The sequence below is a fragment of the Salmo salar genome, chromosome 01 (genome assembly GCF_965601325.2).
Source record: "Salmo salar chromosome 01, fSalSal1, whole genome shotgun sequence".
NCBI classification, from domain to species: Eukaryota; Metazoa; Chordata; class Actinopteri; order Salmoniformes; family Salmonidae; genus Salmo; species Salmo salar.
The window spans coordinates 173,668,603-173,691,489 of NC_138291.1; the positions used below are offsets into that span (position 1 = coordinate 173,668,603).

At 41.6% G+C, this 22,887-nt stretch overlaps 1 protein-coding gene across 7 annotated transcripts in view; it reads left to right on the plus strand.

Annotated features, from left to right (window-relative positions):
* Nucleotides 1–22,887, plus strand: part of wrn (WRN RecQ like helicase) — a 40,504-nt gene that overhangs the window by 7,468 nt on the left and 10,149 nt on the right. For all 7 annotated transcript variants that reach the window (XM_014144381.3, XM_014144371.3, XM_045693579.2 and 4 more), the window contains exons 10-30: nt 1,013–1,081; nt 2,369–2,486; nt 3,148–3,223; nt 3,310–3,377; nt 4,462–4,570; nt 5,056–5,124; nt 5,948–6,030; nt 6,336–6,442; nt 7,260–7,447; nt 7,820–7,994; nt 8,259–8,440; nt 8,643–8,744; nt 8,864–8,956; nt 9,730–9,874; nt 10,029–10,199; nt 12,367–12,461; nt 18,390–18,453; nt 19,838–19,911; nt 20,229–20,310; nt 20,770–20,882; nt 22,720–22,834. In XM_014144381.3, the coding sequence (XP_013999856.3) occupies nt 1,013–1,081; nt 2,369–2,486; nt 3,148–3,223; nt 3,310–3,377; nt 4,462–4,570; nt 5,056–5,124; nt 5,948–6,030; nt 6,336–6,442; nt 7,260–7,447; nt 7,820–7,994; nt 8,259–8,440; nt 8,643–8,744; nt 8,864–8,956; nt 9,730–9,874; nt 10,029–10,199; nt 12,367–12,461; nt 18,390–18,453; nt 19,838–19,911; nt 20,229–20,310; nt 20,770–20,882; nt 22,720–22,834 (2,298 nt within the window). The remainder of the gene's footprint in view (nt 1–1,012; nt 1,082–2,368; nt 2,487–3,147; nt 3,224–3,309; nt 3,378–4,461; nt 4,571–5,055; nt 5,125–5,947; nt 6,031–6,335; nt 6,443–7,259; nt 7,448–7,819; nt 7,995–8,258; nt 8,441–8,642; nt 8,745–8,863; nt 8,957–9,729; nt 9,875–10,028; nt 10,200–12,366; nt 12,462–18,389; nt 18,454–19,837; nt 19,912–20,228; nt 20,311–20,769; nt 20,883–22,719; nt 22,835–22,887) is intronic.

Here is a 22,887-nt window from a genome sequence, read left to right on the forward strand (position 1 = left end):
CACCCGTAGCATAAACCAGCCTTTAGTCTTAATCTTTGGTTGTTTAGTACATGCCCTCACATGTGAATCTTTAAAGAGATTGGTTTAAGTGTGTGAACTATGCTGAATGAGTGTAGACCAGGGTTTCCCAAACTTAGTCCTCTGGACCCCAAGTGGTGCACGTTTTACTTTTTGACCTAGCAAAATAAACTAATCATCAAGCTTTGATTATTTGAATCAGCTGTGTAGTGTTAGGGCAAAAACCAAAACGTGCACCCCTCCAGAGGACCGAGTTTGGGAAACGCTAGTGTAGATGAAGAAGAGCTCTCCAGTAGGTTTACCAAAACATTCAAGGCCCATTTTCTCAAAAGTGAGGTTGCAAGTTTATCAACTTTCAAAGTAGAATTACTTTCCCATTGTTCTTCAACTGTAGCGTATGATATATGATTTTCTAGCTCTGAGTCTCTACTTTTATCCAATGTAAAAAAACACAATTTCAAATGTTGCTTCATAAGACTGAATCGAGCCGGGCAGTCACATATAATAATATATTTAGCAGGTGCTTTTATCCAAAGCGACTTAGTCATGCTTGCATACATTTTACGTACGGGTGGTGCCGGGGAATCAAACCCACTATCCTGCCGTTGTAAGTAGGGCTGTGGTGATACAAGTATCGCAATATTTTTTCCATAGCAAAAATAAAAACAAGCAGACCAACTCTTTTTGGTCTTTTAAAAACCTGCTGTATGTAAAATATTGTGTGCTATAGCTTGGAAAATAAATTGGACTGGATGACAATATGTTTGTTTCCAACATTAGGGATGTTTTTCTAAAGAAGTTAAATCCACTTCATGTTTTCTTTCCTTGCCACGATACTAACAAGTATCGCGATACTGGTATCGTCCCGGCACTAGTTGCAAGCACCATGCTCTAACAATTGAGCTACAGTAGACATCATTCATTATCTTCACCAATCAACTTCACCCACACTATTAGTTCTTAATGCTTTGCTCTTTTGTCTTTTCTATTGAAGGAGAAAAATGCACTGGATGACTCTGCACACCTTTTGTACGAAGTGGAGCTGGAGAGCGAGATGCTACAGGTAATAGTCTGGATGTCAGAGAGAACGATGGATTTCCCCCCTTACGATACATTATCCTTACAGATGTTATCCAAACCTCTCATCAGGCAGGATGCCCATTCTCAATAAGCCAGTTTGACACATTCAAGCACGTCTGAGGTGTGGATTTCTTTCATTAACCTTCTTATAGCAGGCCTGGGTGAAATATGTAAAAAATGTGAGTTTGTTAGTTTGATTTGTATAAAATATGTCAAAACCGTGAGTTTGTTAGTTACCGTAATTTCCGGACTATTGAGCGCACCTATATAAGCCGCACCTACTGAATTTAAAAAAAAATATTATTTTGAACATAAATAAGCCGCACATGTCTATAAGCCGCAGGTGCCTACCGGTACATTGAAACAAATGAACTTTACACATGCTTTAACGAAACACAGCTTGTAACAAAAATAAATAGGCTTTAACGAAACCCGGCTTGTAACAAAAATAAATAGGCTTTAACGAAACACGGCTTGTAACAAAAATAAATAGGCTTTAACGAAACACGGCTTGTAACAAAAAATTAAACATTTGCAATAAGCTTTAGTTGTCTTTTTGCACTGAGTCAATTCCTCACGCTGCTGTTTCCAACGTCTTATCATCGACTCATTAAGACCAAGCTCCCGTGCAGCAGCTCTATTTCCTTTTCCAACAGCCAGATCAATCGCCTTCAACTTGAAAGCTGCATCATATGCATTTCTCCGTGTCTTTGCCATGATGAGGGTGACAAAATGACTACCGTAATCAGAATGATGGGAAGTTTGAGCGCGCTCGATTTAATCTAAACAGTAAACAAAAAAGTTGTTTGACCGTAACCCGTTCGGCAATTTCATTGGTCTAATGAAAGCTTCATGCCGCCAAAAAACTGAGCACGTCAGAGAATGTGTATTTTTTTTATTATTATTTTTTTTAAATTGAAAACGGGAAAAATCCATATATTATTGTTTAAGCCGCGAGGTTCAAAGCCTGGGAAAAAAGTTGCGGCTTATAGTCCGGAAATCACGGTAGGTTTTTTGTTTGCCTTGTACAATTGAACCAATGGATGTATTTATGTTCTGCTTTTATTAAACTAGGTAAGTTATTGAACATATTTTATTTTACAATAACGACCTGACAGTGGATTAGTCCCGAAAGTACAAGCTCCAAACTAAATCAACTATGTATTATACTTTCAAGTGTACAAAAGTATATTTGACATAAGCATTTGTCCCAGGTCTGCTATTGGTTAAGAACCAGTGCCTTGTGTGATGATGATGTTTCTCACCTCAGTGTGTGGAGGAAGTGGAGAGGTTGACTCAACAGAAGCAACCCCAACCTGGGGAAATGCCCTCTGGCCTTGGCAATGAGGAGGATGACATAGAGGAGCTGGAGGAAGAAGAAGAATTTGGTACTGATGGAGCTATTTCTTAGCTGTTTTAGGTTTCAAAGATTGTTGTGGAGAAATTCTAATGGACTGACTGACAAATAGGCAGACATATTAGAATCTATTGTGAGTGTAAAAGGAGGACGCTCTCAGTCTACTATGTGTTGATTGAAGTAGAGTGACGGTACATTTTAATAAAATGAGCTAATAATAGCTATAATTTTCTGCTGTAGGCAGTGGTAAAAGTGGTGAGCCTTTACACGAATCCCATGACCTATATAGCCAGCATTATAATCAAATCATGCCCTACTCTGTTAAAAATCAATACCAACACAGAAACCTATTCAAAATCACACGTCGAGATAGATTTAAGCAATAAGGCCCAACCGGGTGTGGTATATGGCCAATATACCACGGCTAAGGACTGTTCTTACGTACGACGCAAGGCGGAGTGCCTGGACACAGCCCTTAGCCGTGGCATATTGGCTCTATACCACAAACGACTTATTAATCCAATTCCCTCTAGGAGTTGGGCTCGTTGCCAACAGCAGGGTTTTAGAATAGCAGTTTAGGATTCATCTCCAGCCTTGTGTACGGGCAGATGTTAACCTCCAGTGTCAAATGTACTCAGGCAGATTGTTCTGTGTCAGTCTATTGAGGCCTCTTTCCCGCTCTCCACATCCAGATCCATCTCTTCCAGAGCCACTCCCTGAACAAATCAAATGTCTAAAGATGTATTTTGGACATAGTCGCTTCAAGCCGTAAGTCACCGTCCCCCCCGTATGTTCATATTATAATTTGTCCTTTCTGTCATTTGTACATGAAAGAGAAATCCCCTCTGTTTCAGAGTACAATGGAAAGTAATTCACTCTGTTCTGAAGGAGAGGCGAGATAACCTTGTTGTCATGGCAACAGGTAAGTTCCACTCGCCATCGTGTTAAGTTAATTATGATTGACTAAGTCATCAAGGTAATATGAGCATCCATATGGATGGCATCGTATAGTTCCGATAATAAAGTGTAGTTCGTAAATGAATATTCCCCGAAGAGGTACATAAAAAAATAAAAAATAAATTGGGCTTTCATCCTTTTGTTCAAATCTGATGTATTTATACTACTGCTATTGCACTGCCACCTAGTGGATGGTTTCTTTATGACTCTGAAGTCTCTATGCACATGATTTAATCAGACCTGTATGACAAGTAGTGTAAGTTAGTTCTGCTGCGGGATATTCAAGGGTACTGCAAATACATTTGTAGTTACAGATTCACAAAAGCTCTGAGGAAGGTCGTGTGGTCGATACGTAAAGCTTAATAAAGAACAGTGTGTGGGTTTCTTAGTTTTAATCATTTTATTCAACTGTTACTATGCACCTGCAAAAAAGAGAGCTCAGATGTGCGAGTGCCTTTTTATATTATAGTTACAGATGACAACATCCTTTAATTAGTATGTGACAGAAACAGGCTGAATGAGTATAGTCACGAACCGGCTCGTAACAAAAAGGGAGACAACGCAGAGATCAAGGAATTACAAAAATATATTTCTTAATTAAAATAGTTAACTTTAGTTAACAGTGGTGTATGTAAGTGAGTGGTTGTGTTCAAAGATGGTAATAATATGGTGCCATGCCAAAATAAACAAACCACAAGAATACATAGTTTGCATGGAGACAGTCTCCTCAATGAATGGGGGGGAAGGTGTATTTTTCCTCGGACACACCCAAGCCCAGGTGTCCCATTTCGCTGACGACCCTCCCGGCTCCGCCCACCGACATCATATTAAGGAAAACAAGAGCAAAGAGAGAAATTCAGTAGACAGAGTGGGAGGGTGGTCACAGTATAGTTAAGGAAAATATGCTATCGCTTATTCAACAAACTATTTTTTCTAATGGAACATCTTGAGTTAGTAGGTGAGATATGCAACGTGATGTAAAATCAATGACGATGTAATTGATGGTATTCTACTAGCTAAACTAAGTGTTTGTCCATGTCTCTATGAAGGCTATGGGAAAAGCCTGTGCTTCCAGTTCCCACCAGTGTACTGTGTTGGCGTCAGCATTGTTATCTGTCCCCTCATCGCTCTCATGGAGGACCAAGTGCTCCAGCTTGAGTGAGTAGCAACATTTTAGCACCAGTAACCTTTTAAAAATACCATACCTACCAATGTCATTTTCTACTCTTAACATATTTGATTGTCATACGCCATTGATAGAAACAATCGCATGAGTTCGATTGCTTGTTTTTTCCCCATATATATTGAAAAATATGTACATGTGTTTTGCTGGAATAGAAGTATCTGGTAACCATTAGAGCTCATCAATGTTGGTATTCTTCTGAGTGAAACAATATGTCGTTTTGGGTTATAGGTGACACCTAGTCAGCCAGGGGTGCGTTCAGCAGGACATAACGTTGTGCAAAGTGCAGATAGAAAAACAGCATGTAGAACAAACACCCCTCTAACATGTAGAATAAGGAACCATGTCGGCTCTGTTCATGATATTTCTATCTGCAACGTTCCACAACCTGAACGCTGTCCAGGTGAGATCATGGTGACGTTCCCCTGCAACAACGTAGCGTTTTCTCTTTATTTTCCAGAATGTCCAACATTCCAGCTTGTTTTCTCGGCTCTGCTCAGACCAAAAATGTTTTAGCCGGCTTGAAACAGTAAGCCCCTTTTAAAAAATATATATATTTTACATATTTGCCAACTGCTAAAATATTACAACTGCATAAAAGTATTTAGTTTTTAGCACTACATTTTCTGTCAGAACTATGTCCCTCAAGGGATGTTTACATGCACCCTCTCCTCTGTTCTGTCACGATGTGTAATATACTCATTTACGCTTTTTACAGTCAAGGGGCATTGTAGCCTGAGTGCCAGTCTGTTTGTGCTATCATGTCAACTCCTTGTCATGCCAGTGACAATGAGCAATGAAGTTGGCCAGAGCAAACAGATCTGGGACCAGGTTTCCAATGTCATAAGTCAGCTCCCAGGCGCACAGTGTACTGAGTTTACCAGCTGTATGGACTGTAAATTGATCAATTAAAGTGGCAATAAGTAACTTCTTGGGTGACTCAAATTCACATAGAAATGTAAGTTATAGATCTATCATTCTACTTGAAAGCAAATCTAAGAGGTAGATATGTTCTATGTGCGCTATTTCTATGCTTCCAGTTCTTAAGTTTTGTTTTTGCGTCGTTTTGTACACCATCTGAAACAACCATATATTTGGTTATTAAATATATTTCAGTGGTTTGGATGGTACAATGATACTATAGACAATCTTATTTTGTCACAAACTGAAATTTGGAGAACTATTTTAACAACCACGAAATGGCGGAGCTATTTCTGCATAGTACTTTAAGACCAAACAACAACTAGCAGGACTGTGGAACTGGAAAGCCTGAGTTTTGCACCCCTGCTATAAGTAAAGCCTGCTTATGTACCAACTAGGCAGAAAATAACATGACCCTATTCTGTCTTTAGGGGGCAATACAGAGTTGTATACATGACTCCAGAATACTGCTCAGGCAATGTGTCTCTACTCGAACAACTCGATAGAAGTATAGGTGAGTGAGCTCTAGGTCCCAATTCATGACTTTCTTTTAAATATATCTCCTTATACATTTATACAGATATATTCCATTTTCTCAAGCCTTGTCTTTTTATACGTTTAGCAGTGAGAATATAGCTGGTGTAGGAACTGATGTAGGTGTTTCCCCAAAACATGATCTTTAGAACAAAGATTATCTTAAGTTCATTGGTAGGCAATGGACGAACAATAATTTAACTCTAAAGATGTTCTTTATGTTTTGGGGAAAAATAACTATTCTGGGGTGAGTTATCGCTGCGTTCTGCTGTGCCTGTCCTGCAGGAATCTCTTTGATAGCGGTGGATGAGGCTCATTGTATCTCTGAGTGGGGACATGACTTCAGAGGTGCATACAGGAGTCTGGGGAACCTGAAGAGAAGTCTTCCTAACGTAAGAACATTAGTCTCTCATTGCATACATCGTTTGGTGATGCCAAAGAAAAATGTCCATCCTGAATGGACAAAGTTTAATTCTATCACAGGCAGCCATCATCTTAAACAATATATTATCAATTAGAGGCAATCCTCCGTCATAATTCTTATGTAGTCATGTCATAATGAGGACATAACAGATGTTGCATAACAGGTCAGCTACATAATTCTATGTATCATGGACAGTTGGCAAACGCTGACATCATTCTTATGGTACTCTTATGTGCAGGACTTACGATGGTGTCAAGTGAAAGTTTTACCAGGATTGTGAACGTCTGTGTTCCAGGTTCCCATTGACTGTGTTCCAGGTTCCCATTGACTGTGTTCCAGGTTCCCATTGACTGTGTTCCAGGTTCCCATTGACTGTGTTCCAGGTTCCCATTGACTGTGTTCCAGGTTCCCATTGACTGTGTTCCAGGTTCCCATTGACTGTGTTCCAGGTTCCCATTGACTGTGTTCCAGGTTCCCATTGACTGTGTTCCAGGTTCCCATTGACTGTGTTCCAGGTTCCCATTGACTGTGTTCCAGGTTCCCATTGACTGTGTTCCAGGTTCCCATTGACTGTGTTCCAGGTTCCCATTGACTGTGTTCCAGGTTCCCATTGACTGTGTTCCAGGTTCCCATTGACTGTGTTCCAGGTTCCCATTGACTGTGTTCCAGGTTCCCATTGACTGTGTTCCAGGTTCCCATTGACTGTGTTCCAGGTTCCCATTGACTGTGTTCCAGGTTCCCATTGACTGTGTTCCAGGTTCCCATTGACTGTGTTCTGTGTTTAGGTTCCCATCGTGGCGCTGACTGCCACTGCAAGCCCATCCATCAGGGAGGACATAGTGAAGAGTCTGAACCTGGAACGACCCATCGTCACCTGCACCTCCTTCGACCGTCCCAACCTCTACCTGGACGTCAACCGCAAGTCTGGGGGCGTGTTTCAGGACCTGAATGGCTTCCTGAAGAAGACCACCGGGTTGGCCCATATATTAATTGCTTATAGGTCAAAATATATTTGGGTCCATATACTGAATGAAGGTTAATAATATATTTAAGTAGACCTACATGATGATGGTTTTTAATACAGTATATGTACTGTATATATGCTTTTTGGAATATTGGTGAATATGGAGCCAGCTTTTATCACAGTAATGATATTAATACCCATGTTTTGTTTGTATAGGAAAAGATGACATCCAATGTCTTTGAGCAGATGCTGGATATAAAAATGTATTCGGTAGATGATACTCGGCACAATGCACTCTTATCCTCCCACAACGTTTCGACCAATTAGATCAAAATGGCTTTTTTTTGTTTGTTTTGTCTCATTTCCTGTTGGCTATTTCAGGGGGGATTATGAGTTTGAAGGGTCCTCCATTGTGTACTGCCCCTCGAGGAAAGAGGCTGAGCGTGTGACCTCCACTCTGACCTCGCTGGGTGTCACGTGTGGCGTATACCACGCTGGTCTGGGCATCAAACAGAGGAGGGAGACCCAGCATCGCTTCATGAGGGACGAAATCCAGGTGTGCTTTTAAATCTTTAACAAACAAAAACAAGTTTCAAATATTTTAAATGAAATCCAGGTGGGTTAGATTTATTGCTATACTGTGTAGAGATTGATAGTAGCAAAATATATGCCACATTTATTTGAATTAGTCTCTTCTTTCCAAATATAAATCAGTTTGTGGTACTTTGCAAATTCTATACAGGCATGAAAACACATAAAAACCAACATTGTCCACCTCTGTATGCAAGCATACTTATATGGTTTTGTTAATTGTTTTCAGTGTATTGTGGCTACAGTTGCTTTTGGAATGGGGATAAATAAGGCTGACATCAGGAAGGTGATCCATTATGGAGCCCCTAAGGAGATGGAATCTTACTACCAGGAGATTGGACGTGCTGGGAGAGACGGACTTCCAAGTGCCTGCCACGTCCTGTGGGCACCAGCAGATCTAAAATTAAACAGGTCACTCTTTTTTGTGATTATGTTATGAGAATGTAATAATAAAAAATAAAAAAAATAAAATATATATATATATATATTAGTTCATAAACGGTAAACAAGACAGTTATAATAAATAAATAATTCTGTCTTGGCATGAAGCCTTCAGAGTTCAGATTAGTGAAACCCAGACCTGAACTGAGTCTTTTGTTGTTGTTCTGTACAGGTTTCTCATCAACCAGGTAGCAAACAACAAATACCGGGGCTACAAGCTCAAAATGATGAGCAAAATGGACTTGTATCTCAACTCATCCAAGTGCAGAAGGAAGTAAGTCTTGTTCCTGCTCAGTCTTGTTCCGTAATGAGTGATGCATGTTTTAGGTACATATCAGTATATTGTGTCTATAGCTACCTGTATTCAAAGTATTGCATTTCATTTATCTTTAGGCTGATCCTCTCCCACTTTGAAGACAAACAGCTTCGAAAGGTGACCTCGGGCATCATGGGAACTGACCAGTGCTGTGATAACTGCCGATCTGGGTGGGTGTTTTGCCAGCAATTTTCTATTCTGTTCTATGTAAAATAACATCCACATGTTCTTTTAGCTCCACATAACATGCACTGTTTACTGTGTTCTGTTTCCACCATCTTTGGGTTCTTTTAGACCAGGGCTGCCCAACCCTCTTCCCGGAGATCTACTGTCCTGTAGGTTTTCACTCCAACCCTCTTCCTGGAGATCTACTGTCCTGTAGGTTCTCACTCCAACCCTCTTCCCGGAGATCTGCTGTCCTGTAGGTTCACACTCCAACCCTCTTCCTGGAGATCTGCTGTCCTGTAGGTTCTCACTCCAACCCTCTTCCCGGAGATCTGCTGTCCTGTAGGGTTTCACTCCAACCCTCTTCCCGGAGATCTGCTGTCCTGTAGGTTCACACTCCAACCCTCTTCCCGGAGATCTGCTGTCCTGTAGGGTTTCACTCCAACCTTCTTCCCGGGGAGATCTGCTGTCCTGTAGGGTTTCACTCCAACCCTCTTCCCGGAGATCTGCTGTCCTGTAGGGTTTCACTCCAACCCTCTTCCCGGAGATCTGCTGTTCTGTAGGGTTTCACTCCAACCCTCTTCCTGGAGATCAACTGTGCTGTAGGTTTTCACTCCAACCCTCTTCCTGGAGATCTACTGTCCTGTAGGTTTTCACTCCAACCCCTCTTCCCGGAGATCTACTGTCCTGTAGGTTTTCACTCCAACCCTCTTCCTGGAGATCTACTGTCCTGTAGGACCTGTTTTAGATCATCCATTGGGAATGTGTGTGTTTTCAGGGCTGTTAACAGAGTCGGTGTAAATGACACAGTCGACGGCGGGCGTCAGGACTACGGTGTGTTGGCATTCCAGCTGATGGGAGCCGTCAGTGCTATGGGGGAGAGATTTGGCTCCGCAGCCCCCATCCTGTTCCTCCGTGGATCAGTGAGTTTGAGAGTTTTGGGCTGGGTCATGTTCATTAGGGCATACTGGAACAAAACAGAAAAATGAAAATGATCATGTCCAGGTTGTCCCACCCTGTTTCCGTTAGTCTACTTGGTGCCTAATGAACATGACCTTGTTCTTCTTCTTCTTCCAGTACTCTCAAAGGGTTCCTGAGAAGTACCGGTGCCACCCTCTGTTTGGAGCTGGGAAAAGTGTCTCTGAGCCCTGCTGGAAAGCCCTGTCACGGGAGCTGGTGAATGAGGAATACCTGAAGGAAGCCACCGGTGCTAGCAAGTTCTGTATCCTCTGTAAAATCACCCCCAAGGTACGACATAACATATCACAAGTTTCGGGCTGCGGAGCTGAATCTCTCCCCCATAGCACTGACGACAACATAACACTACATACAGTGCATTCGGAAAGTATTCAGACCCCTTCCCCTTTTCCATATTTTGTTACATTACAGCCTTAATCCAAAATGGATTAAAACACATTTTTCCCTCAATCTACACACAATACCCCATTATGACAGTGAAAACAGGTTTTTAGACATTTTTGCAAATGTATTAAAAATAAAAAACAGATACCTTATTTACGTGACTTTGCTATGAGACTCGAAATTAGCTCAGGTGCATCCTGTTTCCATTGATCATCATTGAGATGTTTCTACAACTTGATTGGAGTCCACCTGTGGTAAATTCAATTGATTGGACATGATTTGGAAAGGCACACACCTGTTTATATAAGGTCCCACAGTTAACAGTGCATGTCAGAGCAAAAACCAAGCCATGAGTTCAAAGGAATTGTCCGTAGAGCTCCAAGACAGGATTGTATCGAGGCACATGTATGGGGAAGGGTACCAAAAAATGTCTACGGCATTGAAGGTCCCCAAGAACACAGTGGCCTCCATCATTTTTAAATAGAATAAGTTTGGAACCACCAAGACTCTTCCTAGAGGTGGCAGCCCCGGACAAACTGAGCAATCGGGGGAGAAGGGCCTTGGTCAGGGAGGTGACCAACAACTCAGTGGTCACTCTGACAGAGCTCTAGAGGTCTTCTGTGATGGGAGAACCTTCCAGAAGGACAACCATCTCTGCAGCATTCCACCAATCAGGCCTTTATGGAAGAATGGCCAGACGGAAGCCACTCCTCAGTAAAAGGCACATGACAGGCCGCTTGGAGTTTGCTAAAAGGCACCAAAGGAAAGCAAGATTGAACTCTTTGGCCTGACTACCAAGCGTCACATCTCGAGGCAGCATCATACTGTGGGGATGTTTTTCAACGGCAGGGACTGGGAGACTAGTCAGGATCGAGGGAAAGATGAACGGAGCAAAGTACAGAGATCTTTGATGAAAACCTGCTCAGGACCTCAGACTGGGGCCATGGTTCACCTTCCAACAGGACAACGACCCTGAGCATACATTTACATTTAAGTCATTTAGCAGACGCTCTTATCCAGAGCGACTTACAAATTGGTGCATTCACCTTATGATATCCAGTGGAACAACCACTTTACAATAATGCATCTAAATCTTTTAAGGGGGGGGGGTTAGAAGGATTACTTTATCCTATCCCAGGTATTCCTTAAAGAGGTGGGGTTTCAGGTGTCTCCGGAAGGTGGTGATTGACTCCGCTGTCCTGGCGTCGTGAGGGAGCTTGTTCCACCATTGGGGTGCCAGAGCAGCGAACAGTTTTGACTGGGCTGAGCGGGAACTGTGCTTCCTCAGAGGTAGGGGGGGCAGCAGGCCAGAGGTGGATGAATGCAGTGCCCTTGTTTGGGTGCACACAGCCAAGACAACGCAGGAGTGGCTTCGGGACAAGTCTCTGAATGTTCTTGAGTGGCCCAGCCAGAGCCCGGACTTGAATCCGATCAAACATCTCTGGAGAGACACTCCCCATCCAACCTGATTGAGCTTGAGAGGATCTGCAGAGAAGAATAAGAGAAACTCCCCAAATACAGATGTGCCAAGCTTGTAGCGTCATACCCAAGAAGACTCTCTGCCAAAGATGCTTCAACAAAGTACTGAGTAAAGGGTCTGAATACTTATGTAAATGTGATATTTCAGTTTTTGCTTTGTCATTATGGGGTATTGTGTGTAGATTGGGGGGGGGGGGGAGAACCACATTTAATACATTTTAGAATAACGTGAAAAAGTGAAGGGTTCTGAATACTACAGCATAACACAACAGTATATTCTATACTACTGTCTCAGGACCGTTTCTCAGACTGGAATCAGTTATTTTGGATACCTGGTGGTAGTGTAAATGTTATGTCTTTGACAGTTTGTTTTGTCTTTAAATCCACAATTGTCAATGTGTTTATGGCTGAAACGTATTTCTAAGCATACTGCCTGGAGAAATCGGGTGTAGTGATCATGTTGGCTGTTCCTGAGGCGACCACTAGGGGCGACCACTTACTACAGCTTTCTATATTATGTGTCTTATTCAGGGATGGGTTCAATTCCATTTCAATATATCATTCTTATTCAAAGGGGAGGTGGTGGCTGAGTCGAGCCCTGGATGAGAAACAGAGAACCCTCCTGCTCCAGTCGAGTGACCCTGACCTCAACACCTGGTCTGCACTAAGGTATACACTACGTAGTACACTACCACATTCTACTGCTACTTAGTGTGCACACTCATTAGGGGGAGAGCGCACGCGCTAGGGGGAGAGTGCCTTTCAATCAGGATGGCTTCGAGAGGCTCATCCGGGTCGTGTTCATTAGGGCCCACCGTCAAGAAACATTTTGCAAGACAACCAAAATGAGCATTCCTTATTGGACAAACAATAGATAGTATGTCCCAGTTTCAGACAGTTTTCTTAAAATGTGTGCGTTGTGAACATAACCCTGTTCTAGCCTGGCTTAGCTTCCAGAGGAGCCATTGGGAAAGTGTTAATTTGGTTATATAATTATGTTATGCCCTATTCGCACGGGACTAGTATTACTAGAGAACGATGGGTATGTAATTATTCCTACCCCAGAATGTTTGTTATTTCAGAGGACGATTCGGACGGGATTAGTCTTTTCCAAACTGCCCGCTGTAATAATTGTTTTTTTTTCTCAATAAATTGAAGCCTGGAAGTTTTGTTAATTTTTTTTAATTCTAGGCATGAAGATATTTCAACATGTCCAGGTAATAACAGGCGACACCTAACCTGAGCTTGGGTCCAAAGTTTCTAAACCAGACCACACCATATTTGGTATAGTGTCACAATCAGTAGTGGTGTGTGTGGGTAAAATCAATGGTGAAGCCCAGCCAGGGGGGAAAAGCCATATTACAAGCTGTGTTGTGAATAATTGTTGTTTCTGCTCTATAACCCGTTAGTTCATACGCCACTGTGATTATATAAAGCCAAGACAACAGGCAGAATAAATTCAACCACACATACATTTGTTTCATTACAAGACCAGAGAGCAACATCTGTCTGAAGTCCACAAAGCGTATAGCTTGATCCCTTCCCCATACTCGTAGAGGAACGCCAATACCACCATCCTCTCTTTCATGTTGCCAAAACGATCTATGACTCTAACATATAGTAGTTTACATGCTTTTAGTTGTTGTCCTAGGCCTAACTTACTTTCATGTGCAACGATGAGCCAGCAAGTTAACATTAGCCTACTATATCTAGCTACATATGCAGGGTGTGATGGTTGGATCAGAATCTATGGCTAATTTAGGAAAGAGACTATTTTAGCTAGCTAGCCACCGGAGAGGACAATGTTTTTTTTCTTCTTTCAATTACGTTTTGATGTAATGTGATTGGTCTATAGCCAAATCCAAACTGGTTTCTCTTAACACTTTTTCATCGCGGTAGTCACTCAGTTTAGCTCAACGCTGATTGGCTTTTCTTTTATTTTATCAAGGGGAGCCAAATTCTTGCTGAATTCCCTTGCTATTAAACTCAATGCTATTTTTGACCAGACGGCATCAGATACATGGCCTACACATAGAGGCGCTGTTTTGCTTTCTCTGGTGAGATGCATTCAGCCACTTGCAAATTGAAGGACAATTCTAGTTGTCTATTTTTTTTAATTTTTTTTTTGTTCCAATTTTTTGGGAAGCTTGGCTTCCCTTGTCATACACGAATACACGCCACTGGTCGCCATAATATTTTAATTGAGGAAGTTTTATCGTAATCATTAGGATATTGGTAGCAATCCACAGTAGAAGACATCATAAATGCCCCCCTAGAAAGGGAACTTGTCATTTCTAAAAGTTTAGCTCGATGTAATGCTGTCTTATTAACAGCAAGGGTTGCGTTAAATATTTGTTTTACTTTTTTACTTGGCGACGTTCAATTAGTTGGCAGAAAACGTAGAAAGAAAAGCATTCACTGTGAAAGTTGATACATGTTGGCCCTTCATATATACAGTGCCATGAAAAAGTATTTGCCCCCATTCTGATTTTTTTCTATTTTTCATACTGAATGTTATCAGATCTTCAACCAAAACCTAGTATTAGATAAAGAACCTGAGTTTACACATTTATTCATATAAGTTATGCAACACCCAATTCCCCTGTGTGGAAAAGTCATTGTTAGTGGGCCAAAATTCCTCCACAGCAATGTGAGAGAGTGATCAACAACTACAGGAAGTGTTTGGTTGGAGTCATTGCAGCTAAAGGTGGCACAACCAGTTATTGAGTGTAATGGAGGCAGTTATTTTTTTCACACAGGGGCATTGTTTTTTGTTTTTTTACTTTATGAAATAAATTAAATAAGTATGTAATTGTTGTTATTTGTTCACTCAGGTTCCCTTGATCTAATATCAGGTTTTGGTTGAAGATCTGATAACGTTCAGTATCACAAATGTGCAAAACTAAAGCATTAGAAAGGGGGCAAATACTTTTTCACGGCACTGTAGGCTTTGCACAGCACTTTGTTTTAAGCATATATTTATTTTACTTAGCTATTGTTTTCTTGCTCAATCCGTGAGCGACACGCAGACATTTCTCTCAATACACAGGGCTGTCTATTCGCAGAAGACTATATTCAGAGGACCTTGGATTTAATCGAAAACAGTTTTTCTTTTTTTTCGGTTGGAATTATTCTCCTGCTATGTAAAAATGACCCACATGGCATATTTGTTCCGGACTTAAATGACGGATGTGGTGATTTGTGCTTGTGCACATAATTACATGTCCCTATCATCCCCAGTAAAACTGATCCTGTGTGAATAGGGATATAGGAGCAACCAGCTGTTCCCACACATCAACAAAACAGTTTGTAAAAACATCAAAGAGATCAAAGTTAACACAACGTTGAGGTGCCAAATGGGGCATGTCTCCTGGCATTTGGCATGAAATTAAATCTCTGAAATCTGTACAGTAAATTCACATATAATACAGCTGGTAAACAGGTTCCAAGACAGCTTCTGCCCCCAAGCCATAAGACTGCTAAATAGTTAATTAATGGTTACCCAAACCATTGATATGGTACTCCCTGTATATAGCTGCACATTGATCTGGTACTGGTACTCCCTGTATATAGCTGCACATTGATCTGGTACTGGTACTCCCTGTATATAGCCTCACATTGATCTGATACTGGTACTCCCTGTATATAGCCTCACATTGATCTGGTACTGGTACTCCCTGTATATAGCTGCACATTGATCTGGTACTGGTACTCCCTGTATATAGCTGCACATTGATCTGGTACTCCCTGTATATAGCTGCACATTGATCTGGTACTCCCTGTATATAGCTCCACATTGATCTGGTACTCCCTGTATATAGCTGCACATTGATCTGGTATTCCCTGTATATAGCTGCACATTGATCTGGTACTCCCTGTATATAGCTCCACATTGATCTGGTACTGGTACTCCCTGTATATAGCTGCACATTGATCTGGTACTCCCTGTATATAGCTCCACATTGATCTGGTACTCCCTGTATATAGCTGCACATTGATCTGGTACTGGTACTCCCTGTATATAGCTGCACATTGATCTGGTACTCCCTGTATATAGCTCCACATTGATCTGGTACTGGTACTCCCTGTATATAGCTGCACATTGATCTGGTACTGGTACTCCCTGTATATAGCTGCACATTGATCTGGTACTCCCTGTATATAGCTGCACATTGATCTGGTATTCCCTGTATATAGCTCCACATTGATCTGGTACTCCCTGTATATAGCTGCACATTGATCTGGTACTCCCTGTATATAGCTGCACATTGATCTGGTACTGGTACTCCCTGTATATAGCTGCACATTGATCTGGTACTCCCTGTATATAGCTGCACATTGATCTGGTACTCCCTGTATATAGCTCCACATTGATCTGGTACTCCCTGTATATAGCTGTCTGGTACTCCCTGTATATAGCTGCACATTGATCTGGTACTCCCTGTATATAGCTCCACATTGATCTGGTATTCCCTGTATATAGCTCCACATTGATCTGGTACTCCCTGTATATAGCTGCACATTGATCTGGTATTCCCTGTATATAGCTGCACATTGATCTGGTACTGGTACTCCCTGTATATAGCTGCACATTGATCTGGTACTCCCTGTATATAGCTGCACATTGATCTGGTACTGGTACTCCCTGTATATAGCTGCACATTGATCTGGTACTCCCTGTATATAGCTCCACATTGATCTGGTACTCCCTGTATATAGCTGCACATTGATCTGGTACTCCCTGTATATAGCTGCACATTGATCTGGTACTCCCTGTATATAGCTGCACATTGATCTGGTACTCCCTGTATATAGCTGCACATTGATCTGGTACTCCCTGTATATAGCTGTACATTGATCTGGTACTCCCTGTATATAGCTGTACATTGATCTGGTACTGGTACTCCCTGTATATAGCTGCACATTGATCTGGTACTGGTACTCCCTGTATATAGCTCCACATTGATCTGGTACTGGTACTCCCTGTATATAGCTGCACATTGATCTGGTACTCCCTGTATATAGCTGCACATTGATCTGGTACTCCCTGTATATAGCTGCACATTGATCTGGTACTCCCTGAATATAGCTCCACATTGATCTGGTACTGGTACTCCCTGTATATAGCTGCACATTGATCTGGTACTCCCTGTATATAGCTGCACATTGATCTGGTACTCCCTGTATATAGCTGCACATTGATCTGGTACTCCCTGTATATAGCTGCACATTGATCTGGTATTCCCTGTATATAGCTCCACATTGATCTGGTATTCCCTGTATATAGCTCCACATTGATCTGGTACTCCCTGTATATAGCTGCACATTGATCTGGTACTCCCTGTATATAGCTGCACATTGATCTGGTACTCCCTGTATATAGCTGCATATTGATCTGGTACTGGTACTCCCTGTATATAGCTGCACATTGATCTGGTACTCCCTGTATATAGCTGCACATTGATCTCGTACTCTGCTCCCAAGTGGCGCAGCGGTCTAAGACACTGCATCTCAGTGCAAGTGGTGTCACTACAGTCCCTGGTTTGAATCCAGGCTGTATCACATCCGGCCGTGATTGGGAGTCCCATAGGGCGTTGCACAATTGGCCCAGAGTCGTCCGGGTTAGAGGGTTTGGCCGGGGTAGGCCGTCATTGAAAATAAGCATTTGTTCTTAACTGACTTGTCTAGTTAAATAAAACATACAGCTCCTTTCTTGTGTATTTTATTCATCTTGTTACTATTTTCACGGTTAAGTCTACACCCGTTGTATTCGGTGCATGTGACAAATACATTATTATTTTATTAGATTTGATAAAAAGCTGTAATTCTAGACGACTTTTGTTAATTCTGTTCCGTAATGACATGTTTATAATATTTAGTGTAATTCCAGATTTTCTAGGCTTTGGGAAAGGGAAGTTATTTGAGATAATTAGTGTGTGTGTGGTGCAGACACGATGCCTCTGGAATGTCATCAGCTTGTCAGCATCCCTGAGAGCTGTGTAGTGGAGGTTAGTGTAGCCAAAGCATTATTTTAAAACTCCCTTGTTCTTGACAAGGCCTCCATATTCTTCCCTGGCTCCACCATCCTGCAGCTGTCTCCTTTTAAATGAGTGTGAAATGGTGCAAATCACCACCATGATATGGCTCCTGGATGTATCAATGTGTTGGCTTTATCTTCTTCCTCTCTGTTTCATAGTGCGCCTTTCTGGCTCTCTCCACACACGCGCACACACACGTGTTTTCTTTGGCTTCCAGTCAAGTTCTGCCCTTGACTTTCTTTCCATTTTACACTTCAGTCCTTTAGTAAATGCTTACTGTTAGAGCGAGTCACATTGGCGGTGTTATTTTGTGGAGCTGTATTCTGTTTCATCCTAACAGAAGAGGGATCAATTATCAAATGCCTAAAAAATGCAAAGCTCACTAAACATGTTTAATTTGATTAAAATGTCACCTTGGTCTGGTACTGTGTAGGCTGTTTGGTGAACACTTTCACCAGTAGTTAGGTGTCTTCATGCTACACATAGTTATTCAATCATTGGTGAGTAGTCACAGGGAATTCTGTCAACCCAGTACAAAAAGCTCTGTCTCTGATTTCAGACGAAAGCAGAACCCTGCAGCCACCATCACTAATGCCCCTGACAGACAGTATCCCACCTCTCAGGTGAGTGTTTTCTGGAGGATTGGTACAGAGAGAATGACTAGCCACCATCACTAATGCCCCTGACAGACAGTATTCCACCTCTCAGGTGAGAGTGTTCTGGAGGATTGGTACAGAGAGAATGACTAGCCTCCATCACTAATGCCCCTGACAGACAGTATTCCACCTCTCAGGTGAGAGTGTTCTGGAGGATTGGTACAGAGAGAATGACTAGCCACCATCACTAATGCCCCTGACAGACAGTATTCCACCTCTCAGGTGAGAGTGTTCTGGAGGATTGGTGTGTTCTGGAGGATTGGTACAGAGAGAATGACTAGCCACCATCACTAATGCCCCTGACAGACAGTATTCCACCTCTCAGGTGAGTGTGTTCTGGAGGATTGGTACAGAGAGAATGACTAGCCTCCATCACTAATGCCCCTGACAGACAGTATTCCACCTCTCAGGTGAGAGTGTTCTGGAGGATTGGTACAGAGAGAATGACTAGCCTCCATCACTAATGCCCCTGACAGACAGTATTCCACCTCTCAGGTGAGTGTGTTCTGGAGGATTGGTACAGAGAGAATGACTAGCCTCCATCACTAATGCCCCTGACAGACAGTATCCCACCTCTCAGGTGAGAGTGTTCTGGAGGATTGGTACAGAGAGAATGACTAGCCACCATCACTAATGCCCCTGACAGACAGTATTCCACCTCTCAGGTGAGAGTGTTCTGGAGGATTGGTACAGAGAGAATGACTAGCCTCCATCACTAATGCCCCTGACAGACAGTATTCCACCTCTCAGGTGAGAGTGTTCTGGAGGATTGGTACAGAGAGAATGACTAGCCTCCATCACTAATGCCCCTGACAGACAGTATTCCACCTCTCAGGTGAGAGTGTACCAATCCTCCAGAACAGAGAGAATGACTAGCCTCCATCACTACTGTTTTTACAGATCTGATTATTTGGTCCCACTTTAAACAAAGTACAACTTATAAAGGCTTTTTAAGCATACATAAAAGCGTATGTCATACTCTATAAATGCTGTGTAAAAGGTGACAAATCCTTCCCACTGTAGGGTGAGCTGCCAGATGTCATAACACACTGTATCAATTGTGTATAAACATACAGTATGACATGCGCTTATAGATTTGTGAAGCATTAATGTATGCTTTATTAATGCCTTTATAAGTTGTACTTAGTTTAAAGTGGGCCTATTTTTATTTTTTGTAACACTTAAGTGCCAACTGAAATACTTTTTCATGCCACAACACTATTGAAGAGCATGTTATAGATGGAAAATGTTTGACGATCAATAAGTGTTGAATATGTCAAATGTGTTTTTTTATTTTATTTTTTTATTTTTTATTTTAATATTTAAAAAAAAAAAATCCCTGTCTCCACAGAACAATGGGTTAAATGTCTGTTCTAGGCCAGTCAACAGCAAATCTATCCAGAAGTTGGACATGTCTACTGGCAGGTATGAAGAGGTTGATGTCGAGAATAGAGGACATGATATTTGCCTGTTTATGTGTACTTAGTTTGTTCGGATCCAATTTTGCAGTGTGAAACCTCTGAAACAACACAATAGGTGAATATTTTAATAAAAGTATATGGTTTCCCAGACACCATTTTAAGTCTTGGACTAAAAAGCCCTTTCAATGGAACTTTTCCATTGATGAATGTTTTTTAGTCCAAGACTAGGCTTGGTCTGTGTTCTAGAAACCAGCCCTTAGGTTATAGGAAGATATGAATTCTCGGGTTTGATGGCTTTTCGTCACATATTTTTTGTGACAGGACGCCAACCAAGTTGTTGACCCAGGTAGCGGTGTCCAAACCACAGCCAGCCCCCATCTCCGCCAGAGAGCTTGAACTGCAGGTAGAGTCAACAGAACAATAATCCATTCTCCCTTTTTAAGATGCACTCTATTTGATGAAACTAGTCAATTCAATAAATCGTTATTGTCCCCAAAAGGTAATTCGATTGCATCAATTACAAGACAAAGTACAGTGACACACATCACATTTGCACAAAGACTGGCAGACATAAGAAAATAATACAAAATAAATAATATGGAGAACACTTACTTATTATGGACAATGATCTTGTATGTAAGTCCCCATCAATGTGCTGCCTCCCATAGAAATGTATGCTGTGAAATGTGATCTTGCAGAGCATCTCGTTTCATGGTCCGTGTACTGTAATTCCAGATAGGATTAAAAAGAAAAGCAGGCTTCTCGTATGCTGCCTATAGCTCATTGCATTACATGTCATAATTTGTTGGTTCTTGCTGATGTTCCTCTCTTGTAAATATCTCTGTAATTTGTTGTTCCATAGACGGTGTTGTACGCCAAGCTGGTTGCTGAACGACAGAAACTGGCCAGTGAGAAGGACATCCCACCGGCCATACTGGCCACCAACAAAATCCTTCTGGATATGGCCAAGATGAGGTAGTGGGTTGATGGGGGTCTGCCTTCATGTATGGTGACTCACTTCGTCTTGTTCACTTTTCAGGAGTCGGTAGTCATAATTAGTCTTGAATTTAGTGGGACATGTACAGTACCAGTCAAAAGTTTGGACACACCTACTCGTTTAAGGGTTTTTCTTAAATTTGTACTATTTTCTACATTGTAGTGAAGACATCAAAACTATGAAATAACACATGGAATCATGTAGAAACCAAAAAAGTGTTAAACAAATCAAAATATATTTTAGATTCTTGAAAGTAGCCACCCTTTGCCTTCATGTCAGCTTTGCACATTCTTGGCATTCTCTCAACCAGCTTCATGAGGAATGCTTTTCCAACAGTCTTGCGGGAGTTCCCACATATGCTGAGCACTTGTTGGCTGCTTTTCCTTCACTCTGCGGTCCAACTCATCCCAAACCATCTCGGTTGGGTTTGCGGTTGGGTGATTGTGGAGGCCAGGTTATCTGATGCTGCACTCATCACCCTCCTTCTTGGTTACATAGCCCTTACACAGCCTGGAGGTGTGTTAGGTCATTGTCCTGTTAAAAAACAAATGATAGTCCCACTAAGCGCAAACCAGATGGGATGGTGTATCGCTGTAGAATGCTGTGGTAGCCATGCTGGTTAAGTGTGCCTTGAATTGTAAGTAAATCTCTGGCAGTGTCACTAGCAAAGCAACCCCACAGCATCACACCACCTCCTCCATGCTTCATGGTGGGAACCACACATGCGGAGATGATCCGTTAACCTACTCTGCGTCTCATAAATACACGGCAGTTGGAACCAAAAATCGCAGATTTAAGGACAGATTTCCACCGGTCTAATGTCCATTGCTTGTGTTTCTTGGCCAAAGCAAGTCTCTTCTTATTGGTAGTGTTTTTTTGTTGTTGCAGCAATTCAACCATGAAGGCCTGATTCACGCTGTCTCCTCTGAACAGTTGATGTTGAGATGTTACTTGAACTCTAGCATTTATTTGGGCTGCAATTTCTGAGGCTGGTAACGCTAATGAACTTATCCTCTGCAGAAGAGGTAACTCTGGGTCTTCCTTTCCTGTGGCGGTCTTCATGAGGCAGTTTCATCATAGCGCTTGATGGTTTTTGCGACTGCACGTGAAGAAACTTTCAAAGTTCTTAAAGTAATGATGGACTGTCGTTTCTTTTTGCCTATTTGAGATGTTCTTGCCAAAATATGGACTTGGTCTTTTACCAAATAGGGCTATGTAATGTATACCACCCTACCTTGTCACAACACAACTGATTAGCTCAAACGCATTAAGAAGGAAAGAAATTCCACGAATTAACTTTTAACAAGGCACACCTGTTCATTGAAATACATTCCAGGTGACTAACTCACGAAACTGGTTGAGAGAATTCCAAGAGTGCAAAGTGGTCCTCAAGGCAAAGGGTGGCTACTTTGAAGAATCTCAAATATAAAATATATTTTGATTTGGTTAACACTTTAAAAAAAAAAAAAAAAAAAATTGGTTACTACATGATTCCATGTGTGTTATTTCTTAGTTCTGATGTCTTCACTATTATTTTACAATGTGTAAAAAGAAAAACCTTTGAATGAGTAGGTGTGCCCAAACATTTGACTGGTAAACAAACATATGCAGGTTAACAAAGCTGGTGGTCAAACAGGTCATAGCCAGATCTGTGTTCATACTGATATGTAATTATCATTTAACATGCTGCTGTATTAAAATAACTACTAGTGAGTAATAATCTCAAATATTTTTTTTTTATAATCCTTAAATGGAAAATAGTAAATATATTCAGTGTACTGTTTGCTAGTTGATGATGGCGTTGGTGTTTTGCAGGCCGTGCACTGTGTCCAGTCTGAAGCAGGTGGATGGTGTGTCTGAGGCAAAGTCCAGCATGCTTACACCCCTCCTCAAAACCATAACAAGTTTCTGTGAGCTTCACAACTTGAAAGTAAGTCATGTCCATAATTGACTATGATTCAACTATCATAAACCAAGTTAATC